General features: G+C 44.5%; 2 protein-coding genes across 5 annotated transcripts in view; one reads left to right on the top strand and one right to left on the bottom strand.

Moving 5' to 3' along the window:
* CAND2 (cullin associated and neddylation dissociated 2 (putative)) overlaps positions 1-2,477 on the bottom strand; it is a 32,395-nt gene extending 29,918 nt beyond the window's left edge. The window contains exon 1 of the mRNA XM_045861792.3: positions 2,312-2,477. Coding sequence (XP_045717748.1) covers positions 2,312-2,379 — 68 coding nt within the window. The 5' untranslated portion in view covers positions 2,380-2,477. The remainder of the gene's footprint in view (positions 1-2,311) is intronic.
* Positions 1,840-19,047, top strand: part of TMEM40 (transmembrane protein 40) — a 58,851-nt gene continuing 41,643 nt past the window's right edge. For all 4 annotated transcript variants that reach the window (XM_064591976.1, XM_064591969.1, XM_064591988.1 and 1 more), the window contains exon 1: positions 1,840-1,959. In XM_064591976.1, the coding sequence (XP_064448046.1) occupies positions 1,893-1,959 (67 nt within the window). In that variant the 5' untranslated portion in view covers positions 1,840-1,892. The remainder of the gene's footprint in view (positions 1,960-19,047) is intronic.

Genomic DNA, 19,047 nt, shown 5'->3' on the forward strand with positions numbered 1-19,047 from the left:
CCCAAGGTCACACAGCAAGTTGGGAGGAGACTCAGCACACCAGTCAGGTCTCCTGGCTCCTCAACAATTACTATTGTGTTTTTGAAAAATGATTAAGGAATTCCCGCAAGATCCCCCAGTTTGTCCATCTGGCTGCTGGAGTCTGAGTGGGAACTGAGCAGCCTCCTGCCCACAAGGGGACAATAGGGATCAATGGTTTCCTTGACACTGCCTGGGACCCCCACTTGCAGTTACCACCTGCCTCCAGAAGCCAGAGGGCACAGTTTGTTTCATTCCAGAGAGACAACTCAGCTGAAACACTCGGCCACATGGGCACCTGGACAGTTGGTCAGCAGGACCCAGCCTTCCCGGTATTTGGACTTTAAAAATAGACACCTTTCTCATATGCTTGGGATGGTTTTAAGTGTTCTCAGGCAGAGCAGGCTGAAAGGGCTTCTCAGGCTCTAGTTGGCAGGGCCAACTCCCTCTCCTGGAGACTGGAATCAGGGCCCAAGAGACAAGGGTGCAAATCCCCTTGGCCACTAGCCGGCTATGGGCAAGTCACTTCACCTCTCTGAACCTCTGGAGAACAGGAAGGACTGTTCTGGACTGCCTGGGTAGACTGAATGAGACTGCACTGGACAGCAAGCAGGGAGCCTGGTACCTAGAAAACATTCACTGAGCACCTTCTGTGTACCCAGAACAGGCTCTGGGATGCAAAAAGGAAGCACACAGTCCCGGTGCAGGGGTTCTGAGTATCTCGGGGCTAGAAGTGATGCAGCAGAAACACAGGGCAGGACAGGTACTGTGGGAGCCCAGGGGAGGTGCCCAACCCTGCCTGGTCGTCAGGAGGCATCCCAAAGAGGTGACAAAGGAGTAGGAGCTAGCCAGGTGAAGGGAAGAAATGAAAGGGGGGAGGGATTGCAAGTAAAGAGTGGGGAGAGGGCATGGCAAATTTCTGATGTGCACGGAATCATAAGCGTCAATTTATTAAGCACCAATCTGGTGCCAGCCACTAATAATCTAAGCACTGCCCATGCATTAACCCTTTTCAAAAACTCATACCAACTCTCTGAGGCGGATTCTATTATTATCCCATCTTATGGAAACAGAAGTTGAGGCTCAGAAGTCCACAGTCACACAGCCAGTAAGTGGTTGGGAGCAGGATCTGAACCCAGCACGGTGGTTCTAAAGCTCTACTCTTGAATAGCTCTTGAAGGGTGCTGAGGAGTGGGTATCAGAAGGAAGGAATTAGACCAGGAGAGGGGGGGCCTCAATCTCCTCACCAATCAGAGGGGTGGATCAGATGGCCTCCCTAAGATCTCAGCCTCTGGGTTAAGGCTGACCTGCATTTGGACCCCACATCCTCCACTTCATAGCTCTGTGACTTCAACGGTCCCCTTCGTGACTGGGGATAACGTGACAGAATGTTCACTAAGTGGACTATGTTGGTTTCTGTGGCCTCTTTTCAGCTCCCAGGGTCCAGAACCGGCTGTGTGACCAGAGCCAATCCCTTCATCCCCGGGGGGCCTCAGTTTCCCCCTAGGAAGACGGGGTTGGAAGAGAGGTTTCCTCCATTCTTTCCAGCTCTGTTCCGGTGTGGCTCAGTGATGTTCGGCCAAAGGGAAACAAAGAGAAGGGGAGTGGCACCCCAAAGCCAAAAGCCCCTACTCCAACCACCGCCTACCTGTGCCTGCCCAGCCACTCAGCCCAGCCCCCTCCTTCAGGCTGTGTCAGAGCAAACCTGGGAGGGGCGGGGAGGGGAGAAGGTGCCCTGCTGAAGCGCAGGCAGGGGGCCGGGGGGCGGGGGTGGGGAAACACTCCGAGGAGAAGAGGGCGGAGCTGAGGGGGCAGAGGGTAGCCGTGGAAAAGCCGGTCCCGGGGTTGTGGGCCCGGGAAGGGGCTGGGTTTCAATGCGGGGAAGAAGAGGCAGGCGCCGGGATCCCCAAGGAGGAGCCGAGGGCTTCACCACGGGTTCAGGTGGGAGGCCCGGGCGCATCGGCTGCGGGGAGAGAGGAGGGCTGGGCACACAGGAGAGGCAAGGCAGAGGAAGGGTGCCGAGGGGAGGAGCTGGGCTCCGCCGAGCCGACGGCGGCAGGGGCCGACGCGCGCACGGTGGGAGACAAGCAGGGACTGTAGAGAGCGCAGGGCTGCGGCGCGGGGAGCAGGGGAGCTGGAGCTGCAGGGGCGGGGGCCACGGGGGGGTGGAGCTTAACGCGGGCAGAGGGGCAGGGGCTGCACGCTCGTGGGGGATGGGCCGGCGCGGCGGGAGGCGAAGAAGGCCGGGGTTTCAGTGGGAGGCGCAGAGGCGGGGGCCGGCAGCGGGGCGCACCTGAAGTCCTTGTCGCTGGACGTCATCTTCTCCAGGAGGCTGGAGATGTGGAAGGCGGCGGTGCTCATGGTGGCTGCGCGCCGCGGGGCTGGCCGGCGGGAGCGAATATGGCGGCGCGGGCGCCCCCTCCCCCGCCTTGCGGCGCGGGCTGCGCTCACCGGACAGAAATAGCAGCCCCCGCCCCGCCCGGGTGGTGCCTCGCTCGCGCCTCGGCCGAGGCCGCCGCGGGAGGCGGAAGGGGGCCTGCGAGAGGCTCTGCGGTCTCGGCCCGGGCACCAGGCACTGCTCCGTGCGTGGCCCGGCACCGACTTGCACACCCCCAGAGACGGGGAGCTCACTACCTTTCGGCGGTGGCCGCCTCCCTGTGATTCCTGTGGGTCCCGAGCATGATTGCGTGGCACGCGCACGGGATCGGAGAGTCTCAGCTTCGAATCCCAATTCTGCCGGTTCCGGGGCTATGTAGCCTGGGCCAAGTCACTTTACCTCTCTGAACCTCAGCGTTTTCATCTGTAGGCATTCAAGAAGCAGGAGCTGCTACTGTAGGTCAAGCCAACCAAAGCACTTCTACCCCCCAACCCACTCCTCAGGCTGGCCTGCCTCAGAGTCAGGCCAGATCTGAAGAGTGTACCCAGTCACCAGGCCCCCTGCCTGCCATCTCTGCCCTTCAGACCACAGGGTCAGTTTCTTCATTTTGCAGAGATGCAGCTGAGTCCCAGAGAGGCAGAGACTTCCTAAGGGTCGAACAGCTGGTAGATCCGAGATGGAGTCAGGACTGACCCTGGATCCCTCGGTGCCTTGGGCAACAGTCCTTACACGAAGCTCCCCACACTTCTTCAGTTAGGTACACGCTCAGCCTTGGAGAATGTGTAAGAGTACAGGAGAGCCCTGTGCCTCTCTAAATAGCCAGGAGGCTGCTGGCTCTTAAGAAAGGGAGTAGCATGTGCTTTGGAGCAAAACAATCCTGGGTTCAAATCCCTGCTAGGCTGCTTCCCGGCTGTGTGACCTTAGGTTAATAACACAACCTCTCTGGCCTATGTTTTTCTCACCCATAAGATGGAAGATTTAAAATATCTTTATAGCACACTTACTGCGTAGCTGGGTTCTAGAGCAGTGCTGTCCAACAGAACGTTCTTCAGTGTTGGAAATTTTCTTTGCACTATCCAATATGGTAGCTACTAGTCACAAGTGGCTACTGAGCACTTGAAATATGACTAGTGTACCTGAAGAACTGAATTCCTAGTTTTATTTACTTTTAATTTATTTAAATTTAAATAACTACCTATGGCTGGTGGCTACCATAGTGGACAGTGCAGTTCTTGATAGTAGGAACACAGCCCCTGACCTTTGGAGATTTATGTTCTAGTAGAGGATATGAGCATTAAGGAAGTAAGTGATTACATAAAGAAAACAAGAAAATCTATACAGAAACATAAAAGAGGGTGAGGGAATAGAGAATGCTGGCATATAGAGGAGCAACTTTAACTAAGGTGGTCAGAGAAGGCCTTTTTGAGGAAGAGACGTTTGGGTTAAGACCTGAACAGATGAAAAGGAGACAGCTGGGAAAAGATTTGAGGGAAGAGCTTTTCAGACAGAGGGAACAGCAAGGGCAATGGTCCTGCGACGTGGGAACAAGACTGATGTATTTAGGAAAAGGCGATGGCTGGAATGTGGTCAGTCCCCTACTGGAAGAGGAGAGGTCAGAGAGATGGGCAAGGGCCAGATCATTCTCAGTGTTTCAGGCCAGGGTGAGAAGTTAGATTTCATGTCAGAGCACTAGAGAGTCACAGGAAGGCATTAAGCAAGGAGATGATGTGATTGGTTTATTTTTTAGAGAGCTCTCTCTGGCTGCTGAGCAGTCATGCAGTCAAGAATGATGGTGGTTTGCATTAGGGGAGCGGTGGTGAAGGTGGGAAGAAGTGGACAGATTCTGGATATAGTATAGAAATAGAATACAGCAGCTTCACTGAAGGATTGGATGTGGAAGTGAGGGAGAGGGAGAAATCCAGGTTTTTAGCTGGAGCAGCTGAGAAGATCGTGATGCTTTTTATGAGGATGAGGAAATCAGAGGAAGGAACCCTTTGCAAGGAAGGAGGACTTAAGAGATTTGTATTGACGTGTTATCTTGGAGATGCCCACAAGATATCTAAGAGGAAATGTCATATTGACAGCTGGATACGCCATTTGCGTGGTGGGAAGAGCATTGGGTCAGAGATAGAGATCAAGGGAAGGTCTTCACACAGAGATGGTGTTTAAAGTGATGGGAGTGTAAAAGGATGGATAACATTAAGTGTTACCAAAGACATGCAACAAATAGAACTCTTATATGGTGCTGGTGGGAGCTTTAATTGATGCAACTACATTGGAAGACTGCTTGGCAATATTTACAAAAGCTAAGCATGTATCTATCTACCTTGACCTACTCACATAAGCGGTCACTCTCAGACATGTATTCAAGATATATGAATGCATGTGTATCCAACAAAAGAATGAATATACATATATACATACATATATACCATGGATATAAATGTATTTATAAAATAGAATACTACATATCAATGAAAACCAACAAACTACTCCTATGCAAAATAATGTGAATGAATCTCAGAGGTATTATACTGAATAAAAGAAGCCAGACATAGGAGTGCATACTGTGTGATTCCTTTTGTGTGAAGTTCAAAACCAGGCAGAACTAAGTGATAGAAGTCAGAATAGTACTTACACTGAGGGGTACTGATTGGGAAAGGGCACAAGGTAGCCTTCTTGGGATGCTGTTAATATTCTCTATCTTGATGGGAGTTATAATTATATATATATTTATATATGTGTAAATTAATCAAGCTGTATTTTGATATATGTAAGTTTGCCTCAGTAAAAAGGAAGGAAACGAAATAAATATATAATTTAATGCATTTGTTTTTCTATTTAACAATATTTTTGTAAAAATTTTACAAGTTAGTAAATATAATTTTTTCCAGTCAGAAATTACTAAACAGTTTGGTAGTTGTTTTTTTTTTTTTTAAAGATTTTATTTATTTATTTGACAGAGAGACACACAGCGAGAGAGGGAACATAAGCAGGGGGAGTGGGGGAGGGAGAAGCAGGCTCCCCGCCGAGCAGGGAGCCCGATGTGGGACTCGATCCCAGGATCCTGGGATCATGACCTGAGCCGGAGGCAGAGGCTTAACAACTGAGCCACCCAGGCGCCCGACAGTTTGGTAGTTTCTTATAATGTATACTTACCATATGACCCAGTGGTTACACTCATAGGTATTTACCCAAAAGAAATGAAAACCTATGTCCATACTAATACTTGTACATGGATTTTCATAGCAGCTTTCTTCATAACTACCAGAAACAGGAAACAACTCAAATATCCTTCAGCTGATGAATGGAGAAACCAACTGCGGCACATCCATATGATGGAATTTTACTTAGCAATTGAAAGGAATGAATTACTGATATATGCAACAAAATGGATAAATCTCAAGAACATTATGCTATGTGAAAGGAGCCTGACACAAAAGTCTACATGTTATTTGATCCCACTTGTGTGAATGTCCAGAAAAGGCAAAACCATGGGATGCCTGTGTGGCTCAGTCGGTTAAGCGTCTGCCCTCGGCTCAGGTCATGATCTCAGGGTCCTGAGATCGAGTCCCGCGTCGGGCTCCCTGCTCAGTGGGGAGCCTGCTTCTCCCTCTGCCTTCTGCTCCCCCTGCTTGTACTCTCTCTCTGACAAATAAAATCTTAAAACAAAACAAAGGCAAAACCATAATGAGAGAAATCAGATCAGTGGTTGCCAGGATCTGGGGGTGGGCAATGAAGATTGAGTGGAAAGGGAACAGTTTGGAGTGATGGAAATGTTTTGTACCTTATTGTGGTGGTGATTACATGACTACATACGTGTGTCAAACTTTATCAAGCTGTGCTCTTAAAAAAGATGGATCACGGGGCGCCTGGGTGGCTCAGTCAGTCAAGCGTCCGACTTCTGATTTTGTCTCAGGTCATGATCTCGGGGTCATGAGAAGGAGCTCTGCGTCAGGTTCCACGCTGGGCATGGAGTCTGCTTGGGATTCTCTCCTTCTGCCTCTGTCCCTCCCCCTGCTTGCTCTCTCTCTCTCAGAATAGATAAATAAGATCTTAAAAAAAAAAAAAGGAAGGCAGAGTTACTATGTGTAAATTACTCCTCAATAAAGCTGATTAAGAAGAATTAATGAATTAATATATAAAATCTTGGTGGTGAATGAGATCATTAGAGAGGGGGCGATGAGAGGGGAGAGAGCCCGGGACCATGAACTGAGGAAATCCAACATTCAGAGGTTGGGGAGAGGAGAGGGAGACTCAGAAGGAGTAGGGGTAAGGTAGGAAGAAAAATTGAAGATAGTGATATCCCAGAAACCAAGGAAAGAGGGATTTAGGAGAAGGTCAATGGGCACATAGAGGGCTATCCCCGGCACACATCAAAAGATAACTGTAGGGTGCCTGGGTGGCTCAGTCGTTAAGCATCTGCCTTTGGCTCAGGTCATGGTCCCAGAGTCCTGGGATCGAGCCCCACGTCCAGGTCTCCGCTCAGCGGGAAGCCTGCTTCTCCCTCTCCCACTCCCCCTGCTTCTGTTCCCTCTCTCTCTCTCTGTCAAGTAAATAAATAAAATATTTAAAAAAAAAATAACTGTAACACCCATTAGGATGGCTATCATTAAAAAAAGAAAGAAAGAAAAGAACAATTGTTAACAAGGATATAGAGAAATCAGAGCCCTTATGCACTGTGGGTGGGAATGTAAAATGGTGCAGCTGCTGTGGAAAACAGTATGGTAGTTCCTCAGAAAATTAAGAGGGGCGCCTGGGTGGCTCAGTCAGTTGAGTGGCTGCCTTCGGCTCGGGTCATGATCCCAGGGCCCTGGGATCGAGCCCCGCATCGGGGTCCTTGCTCAGCGGGGAGCCTGCTTCTCCCCTGCCTGCCGTTCCCCCTGCTTGTGCTTGCTCTCTCTCTCTCTCTCACTCTCTCGTTGTCAAATAAATAAATAAAATCTTAAAAAAAAAAAAGAAAATTAAGAATATAACTACATATGATCCAGTAATTCCATGTCTGGATATATACCCCAAAGAATTGAAAGCAGGTTCTCAAAGATATATTTGTAGAACTGTGTTCATAACAACATTACTCACAATAGCTAAAACATGGAAGCAACCCAAGTGTCCATTGTTGGATGAATGGATAAGTAAAATGTGCTCTGTATATGCAATGAAATATTCTTCAGCCTTAAAAAGAAGGAAATTCTGACACATGCTACAACATAGATGAACCTTGAGGACATTATGCTAAGTGAAAGAAGCTAGTCACCAGGGTCGTGAGTTCAAGCCCCACACTGGGCATAGAGCTTACTAAAAAAAAAATAATAATAATAAGTAAATAAAAACAACAGAAATTTGGGCGCCTGGGTGGCTCAGTTGGTTAAGCGACTGCCTTCGGCTCAGGTCATGATCCTGGAGTCCTGGGATCGAGTCCCACATCGGGTTCCCCGCTCAGCAGGGAGTCTGCTTCTCCTCTGACCCTCCCCCCTCTCATGCTCTCTCTATCTCATTCTCTCTCACAAATAAATAAATAAAATAAAATAAAAGAACAAAACAAATTTTAAAAGGCGGGGGGAGGGGGGCGGGGAGGTGGCGCCCGGTGGTTCAGTCTGTTAAGCATCAGACTCTTGGTTTCAGCTCAGGTCATGATCTCAGGGTTGTGAGATCAGCCTGCATCAAGCTCTGTGCTCAGCAGGGAGTCTGCTGGAGATTCTCTCTCCCTCTCCTTCTCTCTCCCCCTCTGCCCCTCCCCCGAAGTGCTCTTTCTCTCTCTCTCAAATAAATAAATAAAATCTTCAAAAAAAAAAAAAAAGAGGGCGCCTGGGTGGCTCAGTTGGTTAAGCGACTGCCTTCGGCTCAGGTCATGATCCTGGAGTCCCGGGATCGAGTCCCACATCGGGCTCCCTGCTCGGCGGGGAGTCTGCTTCTCCCTGTGACCTTCCCCCCTCTCATGTGCTCTCTCTCTCTCTCTCAAATAAATGAATAAATAAAATCTTTAAAAAAAAAAAAAGAAAAGAAAGAAAGAAATAAGCCAGTCACAGAGAGACAAATACTGTATGATTTCACTAACACGAGGTATCTGGAGTCATCAAATTCAGACAGAAAGTAGAATGGTGATTGCTTAGGTGGGGGGGGGGAGTGGGGGAGTGAGGAGTTGCTCAGTGGGGACAGAGTTTCAGTTTTACAGGATGAAGAGTTATGGAGTTAGATGGTGGTGATGGTTGCACATTATGAATGGATTTAATACCACTGAACTATCACTTAAAAGTGGTTAAGATGGTGAATTTTATGTTTATGTGCATTTTACAAGAATATAAGAAAATTGGGGGGGAAATAACTGTTATTATCAGAGATAGGGATGGGAGGAATTAATTTTAGACTTACCAAAAAGTTGCATAGAAAGAAGAAAAAAACAAGGAGCTGAACAGAAATGAATGAAACAGAGAATAAAAAGACAATAGAAAAGATCAATGAAACCAAGAGCTGGTTCTTTGAAAAGCTAAACAAAATTGACAAACTTTTAGCTAGACTAACCAAGAAAAAAAGAGGGAACACTCAAATAAATAAAATCAGAAATGAAAGAGGAGACGTTATATCTGAAACCATAGAAATACAAAGGATCCTAAGAGACTATCAGAACATTTATATGCCAACGAATTGGACAACCTGAAAGAAATGGATAAATTCCTACAAACATACAATCTTCCAAGACTGAATCATGAATAAATAGAAACTCTGAGCAGACCAATTACTAGTAAGGATATTGAATCTGTAATCAAATACCTCCCCAAAACAAAAGTCCAGGACCAGACACTTCGCTGGTGAATTCTACCATCCATTCATAGGAGAATTAATACCAATCCTTCTCAGGCACCTGGGTGGCTCAGTTGGTTGAGTGGCTGCCTTTGGCTCAGGTCATGATCTCAGGGTCCTGGGATTGAGCCCCGCATCACATCTGGCTCCCTGCTCAGTGGGGAGCCTGCTTCTCTCACTGCCCTTCCTCCCCCACTCATTCTCATTCTCTCAAATAAATAAATCATTTAAAAAAAAAAATACCAGTCCTTTTCAAACTCTTCCAAAAGGTAGAATAGGAGGGAACATTACCAGAAAGTTGCAAAATAGTACAGAATTTCCATATATCCTTCACTCAACTTCTTCCCTTATCGTTAGACCTTATATTATCATGTTACAGTGACCAAAATGAGGAAATTAATATTGGCACAATGCTATTAACCAAACATTATGTGGCTTTCACTAATTTATCTAGTGATGTCCTTTTCCGGTTCCAGAATCCAGTTCAAGTCCCCACATTACATTTACTTGTCATCTCTCTTGAGTGTCCTCCAATCTGTGTTCTTCCTTCTTCCTTTGTTTTTTGTGAACTTCACGCTTAGAAGAGAATTGGTCAGTTATTTTATGGAATGTCCCTCAATTTGGGTTTGTATAAGGTTTTTTCATGTTTAAATTGATGTTACACATTATGGGGGCAGGAATACAACAGAAGTGGTGTTGTGCTCTTTTCAGTGCTTCACCTATCAGGGGCTTCATGATGTCGTTAAGTCTCATGACTGGTGACATTAACCCTCATCACTTGGCTAAGCTGTGATATACTTAAGCTGGCTTTCTCCACTGTCAAGTTGCTCTGCTTCTCTTTGTGATTAATAAATTTGTAATGTAAATTTGCATTTAAATTTTTATAATTTATAAAATTTTATACATTATACTTAATAAATATTTAGGGGGAGATCATTTGAGACATTCAGGTCTGAGCCTCTAAAATTTCTGACCAAGTGGCTATGAATCATTTCTTATTATGCCACATATACATATACAGTATTTTCAGAAATTGCTAACCCTTACTCCTGTGAGAAATTAATTTACTAACTACAGTTTTTGTATGCAGTTCTCTTTGTCTTTAGCCTTACAGAATCCAGTTCAAATACTATATTCTGGAGTTACTTAGGTTGGCTCTATCTTCCCCACCCCATTCAGTGTTCTTTGAATTTATCTGTAATACACTTAGATGCATTTGTTAGTGTGTATTTTCTAATTTGAGTTCCCCTAATGTCCTGGTTGGTTTTGGTTTTTTGTTTGTTTGTTTTTAAGATTATTTGTTTATTTATTTGAGAGAGAGAGAGAGAGACAAGCAGACTCCCCAGTGAACAGGGAGCCCGACATGGGACTCGATCCCGGGATCCTGGGATCATGAACTGAGCCCAAGGCAGACGCTTAACCGACTGAGCCACCCAGGCGCCCCTGTCCTGGTTGGTTGTAATTGTGTATTTATGTGGGGAGAGATGTGAACATCACCATTGCTGTAAGAGTCAAAGACAATCAAAAATGTACCCTAAGGGAAGTGTCGCTTCCTTCTCATTCCTACTACCCCATTCCCATTTCTCCCTCTTTTTCACCCGTTTCCTCCCTGTAGGTGCTGATCTCTTTGATTTCTGGTTCATCCTTCCTGGATTTCTTTTGCACAAATGAGCAGACACAAGTGTGTCTTTCAGATTGGCTCTTTTTACTTAACAACATGCATCTAAGATTCTTCTTTGTTACAGGACCATACATACTTTTTTCACTTTACTTTTTTTCCCTTAACTATCTATATGGAAATCATTCCATAGTGGCTCATAGAGATCTTTCTCATTCATTTTTTAAAAGAGAAAGCAGCATTTATTAAGCACTAGCCTTGTTATAGATATATTTCACAAGGTACACTGATACACTTCAGTTCACCCGCACTGTCATGCATGAGGCTATGTCTTCACCAGGCTTGCTTGCATTCCTGATCCACTTGCCAGCAACACTGACTTCTATTTGGAGACATCCCCTTCTCCACTTTCAGTCCATGGGTGAAGCAGCACCCATAGCTCTGAAATGGGCCTCATTACCTAAGTTTAAAGGAGCGCATTAAACCATTCCCCTGGCTATAGTAATTGACTCAGGAATGGGCATGTGACCCAACCAGAGCCACTGTATTACAATGAGGCTGTGACTGGGGCTTCTGAGAAATAGGCTCACTCTTCTATGGATCTTGAACTAGATTCTTCCCACTGAAGGTGAACCTGGAAGTTCATAGTCCAGAGCTGTTGCTATTTGAGAATGAAGACAACATATGGAGAGGAAATAGACATCTGGTTCAGATGAACTGGAGGTCCAATCAAGTCATTCCTGACTTAACACTAACCCTGCAAGATCCTATTACATCAGTCATGGAGTTAATTCTATTTTTACTTGAGCCAGAAATGAGTTCTAACTGGCTCAAAAACTCACGCAAAAAGCTCAAGTAGAAACAGGGTTTAGAGCAAAACTGTAGGGGATGCCTCAGATCCCAACTGCAGGGAGTTATGCTCTACCTTCTTGAGGGTAGAGTATCTACACATATTATTTTAAATTCTTCTGCACTAGATATTTGTTTATTCTCTCCCATTTATTTATATACTCAATCATTTATTTATATCATTATGGACCTATGGATATTCTATACTTTTGGTTATAATCTGGTACTTCTTTATTTTGTTGCTCAAATTATTTTAGCTTTGGCCATTGGGAGCAGTTTCAGTTGGTTCTTGTGTCCTTTTGACATACCCTGACCACTGTGTGTGTGTCTGTGTGTGAGAGAGAGAGAGAGAGAGCATTTCCTTATTTTCTTGCACTACAAGGTGCTTCAGACTCATCCTGTATATTTCCTCACCCAATCCTAATGTCAGCCATTTCTCTAAGGAGTCCTGATTCCTTTGATTGGAGAATGGTATTACAAACCAACTTCTAGGTGCTGGATGTACTTGTTGCTACTGGGACCTAAGCCCTCTCAGCTGACAGAGCGAGGAGTAGCAAGAACCTACTTATATCCAAATACCTATACAAATGTCTACATGTAACCATTTGTATCTCAATTAAGCCTCCTTCCTTTAATAACTGTAACCTCCTACTCCAATAATGAGAAACCTGGCTCCCACCATCAGCCACCCACTTACCTAATTGTTCAATTCCAGTATATATGTACAGCAATATCAGGATTGTTACCTTGTATCTCCATGGGAAACGATTTGATCGAGTACAGTACTTTGTAGATCTTCTTTTGCCTTTAGTTTTGCAGCTTCCACTTATTTCCAAAGGATTTAGGCCAGCACCCTTCTCCCCGACTCTATTCAGTGAGGTTGTTGCATACGTTTATAATATGGTTAGATTGCTTTGTCACATTCTGCATTCCATCCTTGAATCCCTTGACCCTCCTAAATGGTTTTATAAAATCTGAATATATTAAGATTCATCCTTTGTGCCGTAAAGCTCTGAGTTTTGAGAAACAGTGTCATGTATTCACTATCATATAGAATAATTTCATCATCCTAAAATATTCTCTGTGCTCCACCTATTTACTCCTCTTCCTTCCCCTGGATTCCTTGGCAGCCACTGATCTTTTTTACAGTCTCTACAGTTTTGCCTTTTCCAGAATGCAATTTAGGTGGAATTATACAGTGTGTAGCCCTTTCAGATTGGCTCTTTTTACTTAACAACATGCATCTAAGATTCACCTATGTCTTTTTGTGGCTCGGTAGCTCATTTCTTTCTTTCTTTTTTTTTTTTAAGATTTTATTGATTGATTGATTTGAGAGAAAGAGAGAGAGAGTGCACAGCAGGGGGAGTGGCAGGCAGAGAAGTAGACTCCCTGCTGAGTAGGGAGCCCAATGGCGGTGCTTGATCCCATGACCCCAGGATCATGACCTGAGCTGAAGGCAGATACTTAACCAACTGAACCACCCAGGCACCCCAGCTCATTTGTTTATATTGCTGAATAATATTCCATTGCATGGACGTACCATAGTTTGTTCATCCCTTCACCTACCAAAGGACATCTTGGTTGCTTCCAGTTTTTAGCAATTGTAAATAAAGCTGTTATAAACATTCACATGCAGGTTTTTGTGTGGACATGAGTTTTCAAATCAGTTGCATAGATACCTAGGAGTGGGATTGCTGAGGCATATGCTAAGCTATATATAACTTTATAGGAAATTTCCAAAATGTCTTCCAAAGTGCCTGAACCACTTTGCATTCCCACCAACAATAAATGAGACCTTCTGTTGCTCCACATCCTCACTAGTATTTGGTGGTGTTAGCTTTTTGGATTTTGGCCATTCTAATAGGTGCCTTATGGTATCGCGTTGCTCCAATTTGCAATTTCCTAATGACAATGATGATGAGCATTTTTTATATGCTTATTTGCTATCTCTGTATCTTCAGAGAGGTGTGTTCTTATTGTTGAGTTTTAAGTGTTAAATTTGTATGTTTTTTGATACAAGTCCTTTACCAGAACTGTGATTTGCAATTATTTACTCCCAGTATGTGGGAGTAATAGTGTCTTTTGCAGAGCACTAGGTTTTACTATTTTTTTTTAAAGATTTTATTTATTTATTTGACACAGAGAGGGCAAGAGAGCACAAGCATGGGGAGTGGCAGAGGGAAAGGGAGAGGGTGAAGGAGAAGCAGGCTCCCCGCTGAGTAGGGAGCCTGATGCAGGGCTCCATCCCAGGACACTGGGATCATGACCCGAGCTGAAGGCAGTCGCTTAACCAACAGACCCACCGAGGAGCCCCTTTTAATAAATTAATTTTTTCTTTCATAGATCATGCTTTTGGTATTATATCTAATAACTCATCACCAAACCCAAGCTCATGTTGATTTTTCCCCAATATTTTCTTCTAGATGTTTTATACCTCTATGTTTTATATGTAGGTCTATGATTAGTTTTGGGTTATTGTTGTGAAAGGTATAAGGTCTGTATCTATGTTTGTGTTTTGCATCTGGGCATACTATTGTTCCAGTGCCATTTGTTGAAAAGACTATCCTTTCTCCATTGGATTGCCTTTGTTCCATTGTTAAAGAACAGTTGACTATATTTATGCGGGTCTATTTCTGGGTTCTCAATTCTGTTTCATTGCTCTATTTAGCTGTTCTTTTTCACCAATGCCATACTCTCTCTCTTTTTTTTTTAAGATTTTACCCATTTATTTGACAGAGAGAGACACAGCAAGAGAGGGAACACAAGCAGGGGGAGGGGGAGAGGGAGAAGCAGGCTTCCTGCGGAGCAGGGAGCCCGATGCGGGACTCCATCCCAGGACCCTGGAATCAGAACCTGAGCGGAAGGCAGACGCTTAACGACTGAGCCACCCAGGCACCCCTCCTTTTGATTCATTCTTAAAGTTTCCATCTGTCTGCTTACCTTACCTACCTGCTCTTACATGTTGTCTACATTTTCCATTAGAGCCCTTAACAATATTAATCACAGGTATTTTAAATACTCTGTCTGATATTTTCAACATCTGTGTCATATCTGCATCTAGTCCTGATGCTTGCTTTGTCTCTTTAAGCTGTTTTTTTTCTCGTCCTTTAGCACGCATTTTGATTTTTTTGTTGAAAGCCAGGCATGGCATTTCAGTGAATAGGAACTGAGGTAAATAAGCCTCTAGTGTGAGAATTTATGTTAATCTGGCTAGGAGTTGGGCTTGCTTAGTATTTTCTGTAGCTAGAGCTGCTAGAGTCTTCAAATTCTAGCGTCTTTGTTTTCATTTTCCCTATTGACTTTGGGGTTCCCTAGATTCTCCTCCTCAGAGAGAATCTGCATCTTGCAGCTCTTTCAACCATAATCTACTGTTATTATTCTGGAGTCCTATTGTGGTGTGGTAAGCGGTGGAAGAGGAGAAGTGGCTAATAATCTTATGATTAAATCTCAGTATTTCGGTGCATCTGTGTCCCTGGGTTGTGAGTCTTGTGCATGTTTCTTAGCTTTTTTCCTCCACTTTAGGTGACACAGAACGGCTAGTGGGATCTGGAGTGGGAGAAATGTCCTTCCCCTAGATGGGATAAGGTTTGGTAAAGACTTTTTCTCTGGAGAGTAGGGCTTTGTTATGCAGAATACTCTGAGAGTATTTCACAGTGGTTACTCTTTGCCTCCCCCTGTCAGAACCAGAAGGAGATCTCTCTTGGCCCTTCACTCTAAGAATTTAGTGAGATTTCCAGAGGTAAAACTCACAAAAATATGGGGTACCCCTTAAGACCATGGCCCCCAGGAATTTCTCACTCTCATGCTAGTCCATACTCAGCCTTTGGCAATTTTTAAAAATTACCATCTAAGGATTCCTATCAGTTTAGGACTCTAGTCGCTTTTGCTCTAGGTAAGCAGATCTCAGCTGTGACTTTTGTTATTCTTCTGTATAGTAAGAGATATGGATTTAATTTTATATTTTTCTAAATGGCGACCCAATTGCCCTAGCATCATTTATTGAAAAGTCCGCAAATATAAAGGAGTAGTACGAGGTAGTTCTTTTGTGATGCTGTAAAGCTCTGTATCTTGATTATGGTGGTAGTTACATGAATCTATACATGAGCTAAAATGCATAGAAACTGTGCACACAACTGAACGCATGTTAAAAGTTATGAAAGCAGAATAAGGTTCGTAGTCTCGTTAATGGTATCGTTCCAATGTCAATTTCCTGGCTTTGCTATTGTACTATAGTTATAGAAGATGTCACCGTTGGGATAACCTGGGTGAAAGGCATGTGGGATTCTGTATTATTTTTCCTGTTTCCTGTTTCCTGTGAGTCTATAATTTGTATCAAAATAAAGTTTTTAAAAATCCATCTCTGCTATAGTGCATTGAGATGCCTAGATTGAATTTCTTAAAGTCCAATTTGTTCAAGTGGCAAAACTAGTCCATTTATGTTCATTATGATTACTGATATGGTTGGTTTACTTTTATTCTCACTTATATTTTGTTTTGTGCAATTTACCCTACCTTTTCTTTGCTATTTCCTGCATTGGGTTAATCGAATTTTCTTTGTCCATCCCTCTTTCCTTTTAATGGAAGTTGTACATTCTGTTTTATTAGCTTAGGGATTATCTTTAACATTTTAACAGACAAACTTGATTTACTAAAAATCAAATTTAATTTATAAGTTAATTAATACTTCTACTCATCTCCGGAATAATACAAGTATTATGTCTCCAGGCTGTTGTGTATTATCGTTTATTATAAATTTGAATTCTACCTGTGTTTATATATATCTCAAGTTATGTTTTATTTCAGAGAGCACTTACTTAGATTTACCCATGTTTACTAATTTTTTTACTAACAATTCCTTCTTTGGGGCACCTGGGTGGCTCAGTCGTTAAGCGTCTGCCTTCGGCCCAGGTCATGGTCCCAGGGTCCTGGGATCGAGCCCCGCATCGGGCTCCCTGCTCGGCGGGAGGCCTGCTTCTCCCTCTCCCACTCCCCCTGCTTGTGTTCCCTCTCTGGCTGTCTCTCTCTCTGTGTCAAATAAATAAATAAATCTTTAAAAAAAACAACAAACAATTCCTTCTTTGATTCTTTCCTTCCTTCTGTGTTCAATTTCTTTTTTCTTGATCTAGGAAACCATGAAAGTTTTTTTCAGCAAAAATCTAGAAATGATAAATGTACTCACTCTGCAATGTCTTTATTAAGACTTTGCTCTTAAATATTTAGGTGGATTTTGAATTCTAAGTTGATAGTTATTTTCTTTCAGCACTTTGAATATATGATCCATTATTTTCTGGTTTATATTGTCGCTATTTACATATCTGCTCTCATTACAACTAACCTTCCTGGTATTGTCTCATGGTCAAATATTGCTACTCCACTCCTGCCATCACCTCTACATTCCAGTTGGAGTAGATACTTTTACTTACAATCTATTGGCCACACATAGGTATTAGAGCACTGGAAAATGTAGTCTTCATTCTGGTAGCCATGTGCCAACTATTTTTCTAGAATGGGGGTCGGAACTGGTTCATTCCTGGACTTTCCACCAGTAGGTACCCCATAGGTATCTGAAGATGGGTTTTGTCAACAAATCTTCCTCTTCACTCATACCAGTCCATGGTCAGGCCTTAAAGTGTTGCCTGAGGAGAAGACCCAGGCAGCAGAACCAGCCCCTTTACCCCAGACACAGCCCTCTGCCCCACGGGTTATTTCACTTGGTCCTGTGGGGAGGCCAGGCTGCTCCCCCTATGTTCCACTTCTGTCTGGATCTCAGCATGGATCTCAGCAGGGCTCCCTGTCCATCTCCTGGCACTCCATGTTACGAGATCCCAGCCCACTTCAGAGGGGCTTGGATGAATTCTTTAACCTACTGCAGAACTAAAAAGAAACACTTAAGGAGCACTCTCAGACACTTTCTCCTGTGGGTAGGTGACTTCTCCATTTGCCCTCTGAAGAAAATGAGGCTCAGAGAGGTTAAGCAATTTGACTAAATTAGACAACTAGAGCCAAAACTCAAATTGAGGTCTCCCAGCTCTCAGCTCTGCACCATTTATGACTAAACTTCTTTACGAGATGGAGAAAGATGTTTGTGACCTGAAGCAAACAAGGTTGAAGTCTTGTTCCATCACATAACTGGGGAGTGAGGCAGGCAGGTTGCTAGGAAAGAGTGGCAGACCCCCAGCTGTAGGGGGAATCCAAGGATGAAGTGAGTTTTCCTTCAAGCATTTACCAAGGAGTCAGACCATGTGCAAGGCATAGGAGGATATAAAGGCAAGCTGATTATAGAGATGCAACTTAGAACAACTTACTCAGGGGGAAGACAGAGCTAAGTTTGAGTACCCTCTAGCCGTGTGAGCTTGGGCAAGTGACACAATCTCTCTGAGCCTCAGTTTCTACCTCTATAAAATGGAAATAATAGCACCACCTCAGGAGGTAAAGCTTTTGGCAGAATAGCTGGCACATGGCAAGCCTACAGTGAATGGTAGCTGTTAGTTTTTGCTGTTTTATTATCATGACACCTAGCAGGGGAGACATACGCCACCAATGTGCGATAGCTGAGGAAAGATTATGGGAACATAGAGGAGAGAGGTGGGACGTCTGAGTCAGGCCTTGAGGAGCAGGTACGTCCTCCAGGCAGAGCACTGGGCTGCCATTCCAGACACACAAGTTTGCATCTGTGCAACCTCAGGCTTCATCACTGGGTGTCCTGGGCCTGCTCCTCATGCCCACAGGACAGGTGTGTCGTGTGACATCTGAGCTTGAGCTCAATCTGGACAGCACTTGAGGAGAGTCACCTCCCAGAGTTCTTAGGAGAATTCCTGGGCTAAAGGCACTGCTAAAGACCAGCAGAGATGAGCTATTTCCAAACTCTTGGTCTTGGACCTCAAGATGCTCCCAAAAGCTTCCTTTTTAAAAAAATCTTCCTCCCGGGGCTCCCGGGTGGCTCAGTTGGTTGAGCATGTGCCTTCAGCTCAGGTCATGATCTCGAGGTCCTGGGATTGAGCCCAGGGGGCTCCCTACTCAGCAGGAAGCCTGCTTCTCCCTCTCCCATTCCCCCTGCTTGTGTTCCCTCTCTCACTGTGTCTCTCTCTCTCAAATAAATAAATAAAATCTTTATTTTATTTTTTAAAAGAATTTTTATTTATTTATTTGACAGAGAGAGAGCACAACCAGGCAGAGGGCGAGGGGAGAAGCAGACCCCCACTGAGCAGGGAGCCAGATGTGGGGCTCGATCCCAGGACCCTGGGATCATGATCTGAGCCGAAGGCAGACGCTTAACCAACTGAGCCACCCAGGCGCCCCAAATAAAATCTTTAAAAAAAAACTTCTCCCTTCTTCCCTCCCTCCATTTCTTCTTTCTCTTTTCTTTCCTTTTCTCCCTTCTTCC

The sequence above is a fragment of the Mirounga angustirostris genome, unplaced genomic scaffold (assembly GCF_029215605.1).
Source record: "Mirounga angustirostris isolate CCGP_5_RB_7025 unplaced genomic scaffold, mMirAng1.0.hap1 SCAF_1, whole genome shotgun sequence".
NCBI classification, from domain to species: Eukaryota; Metazoa; Chordata; class Mammalia; order Carnivora; family Phocidae; genus Mirounga; species Mirounga angustirostris.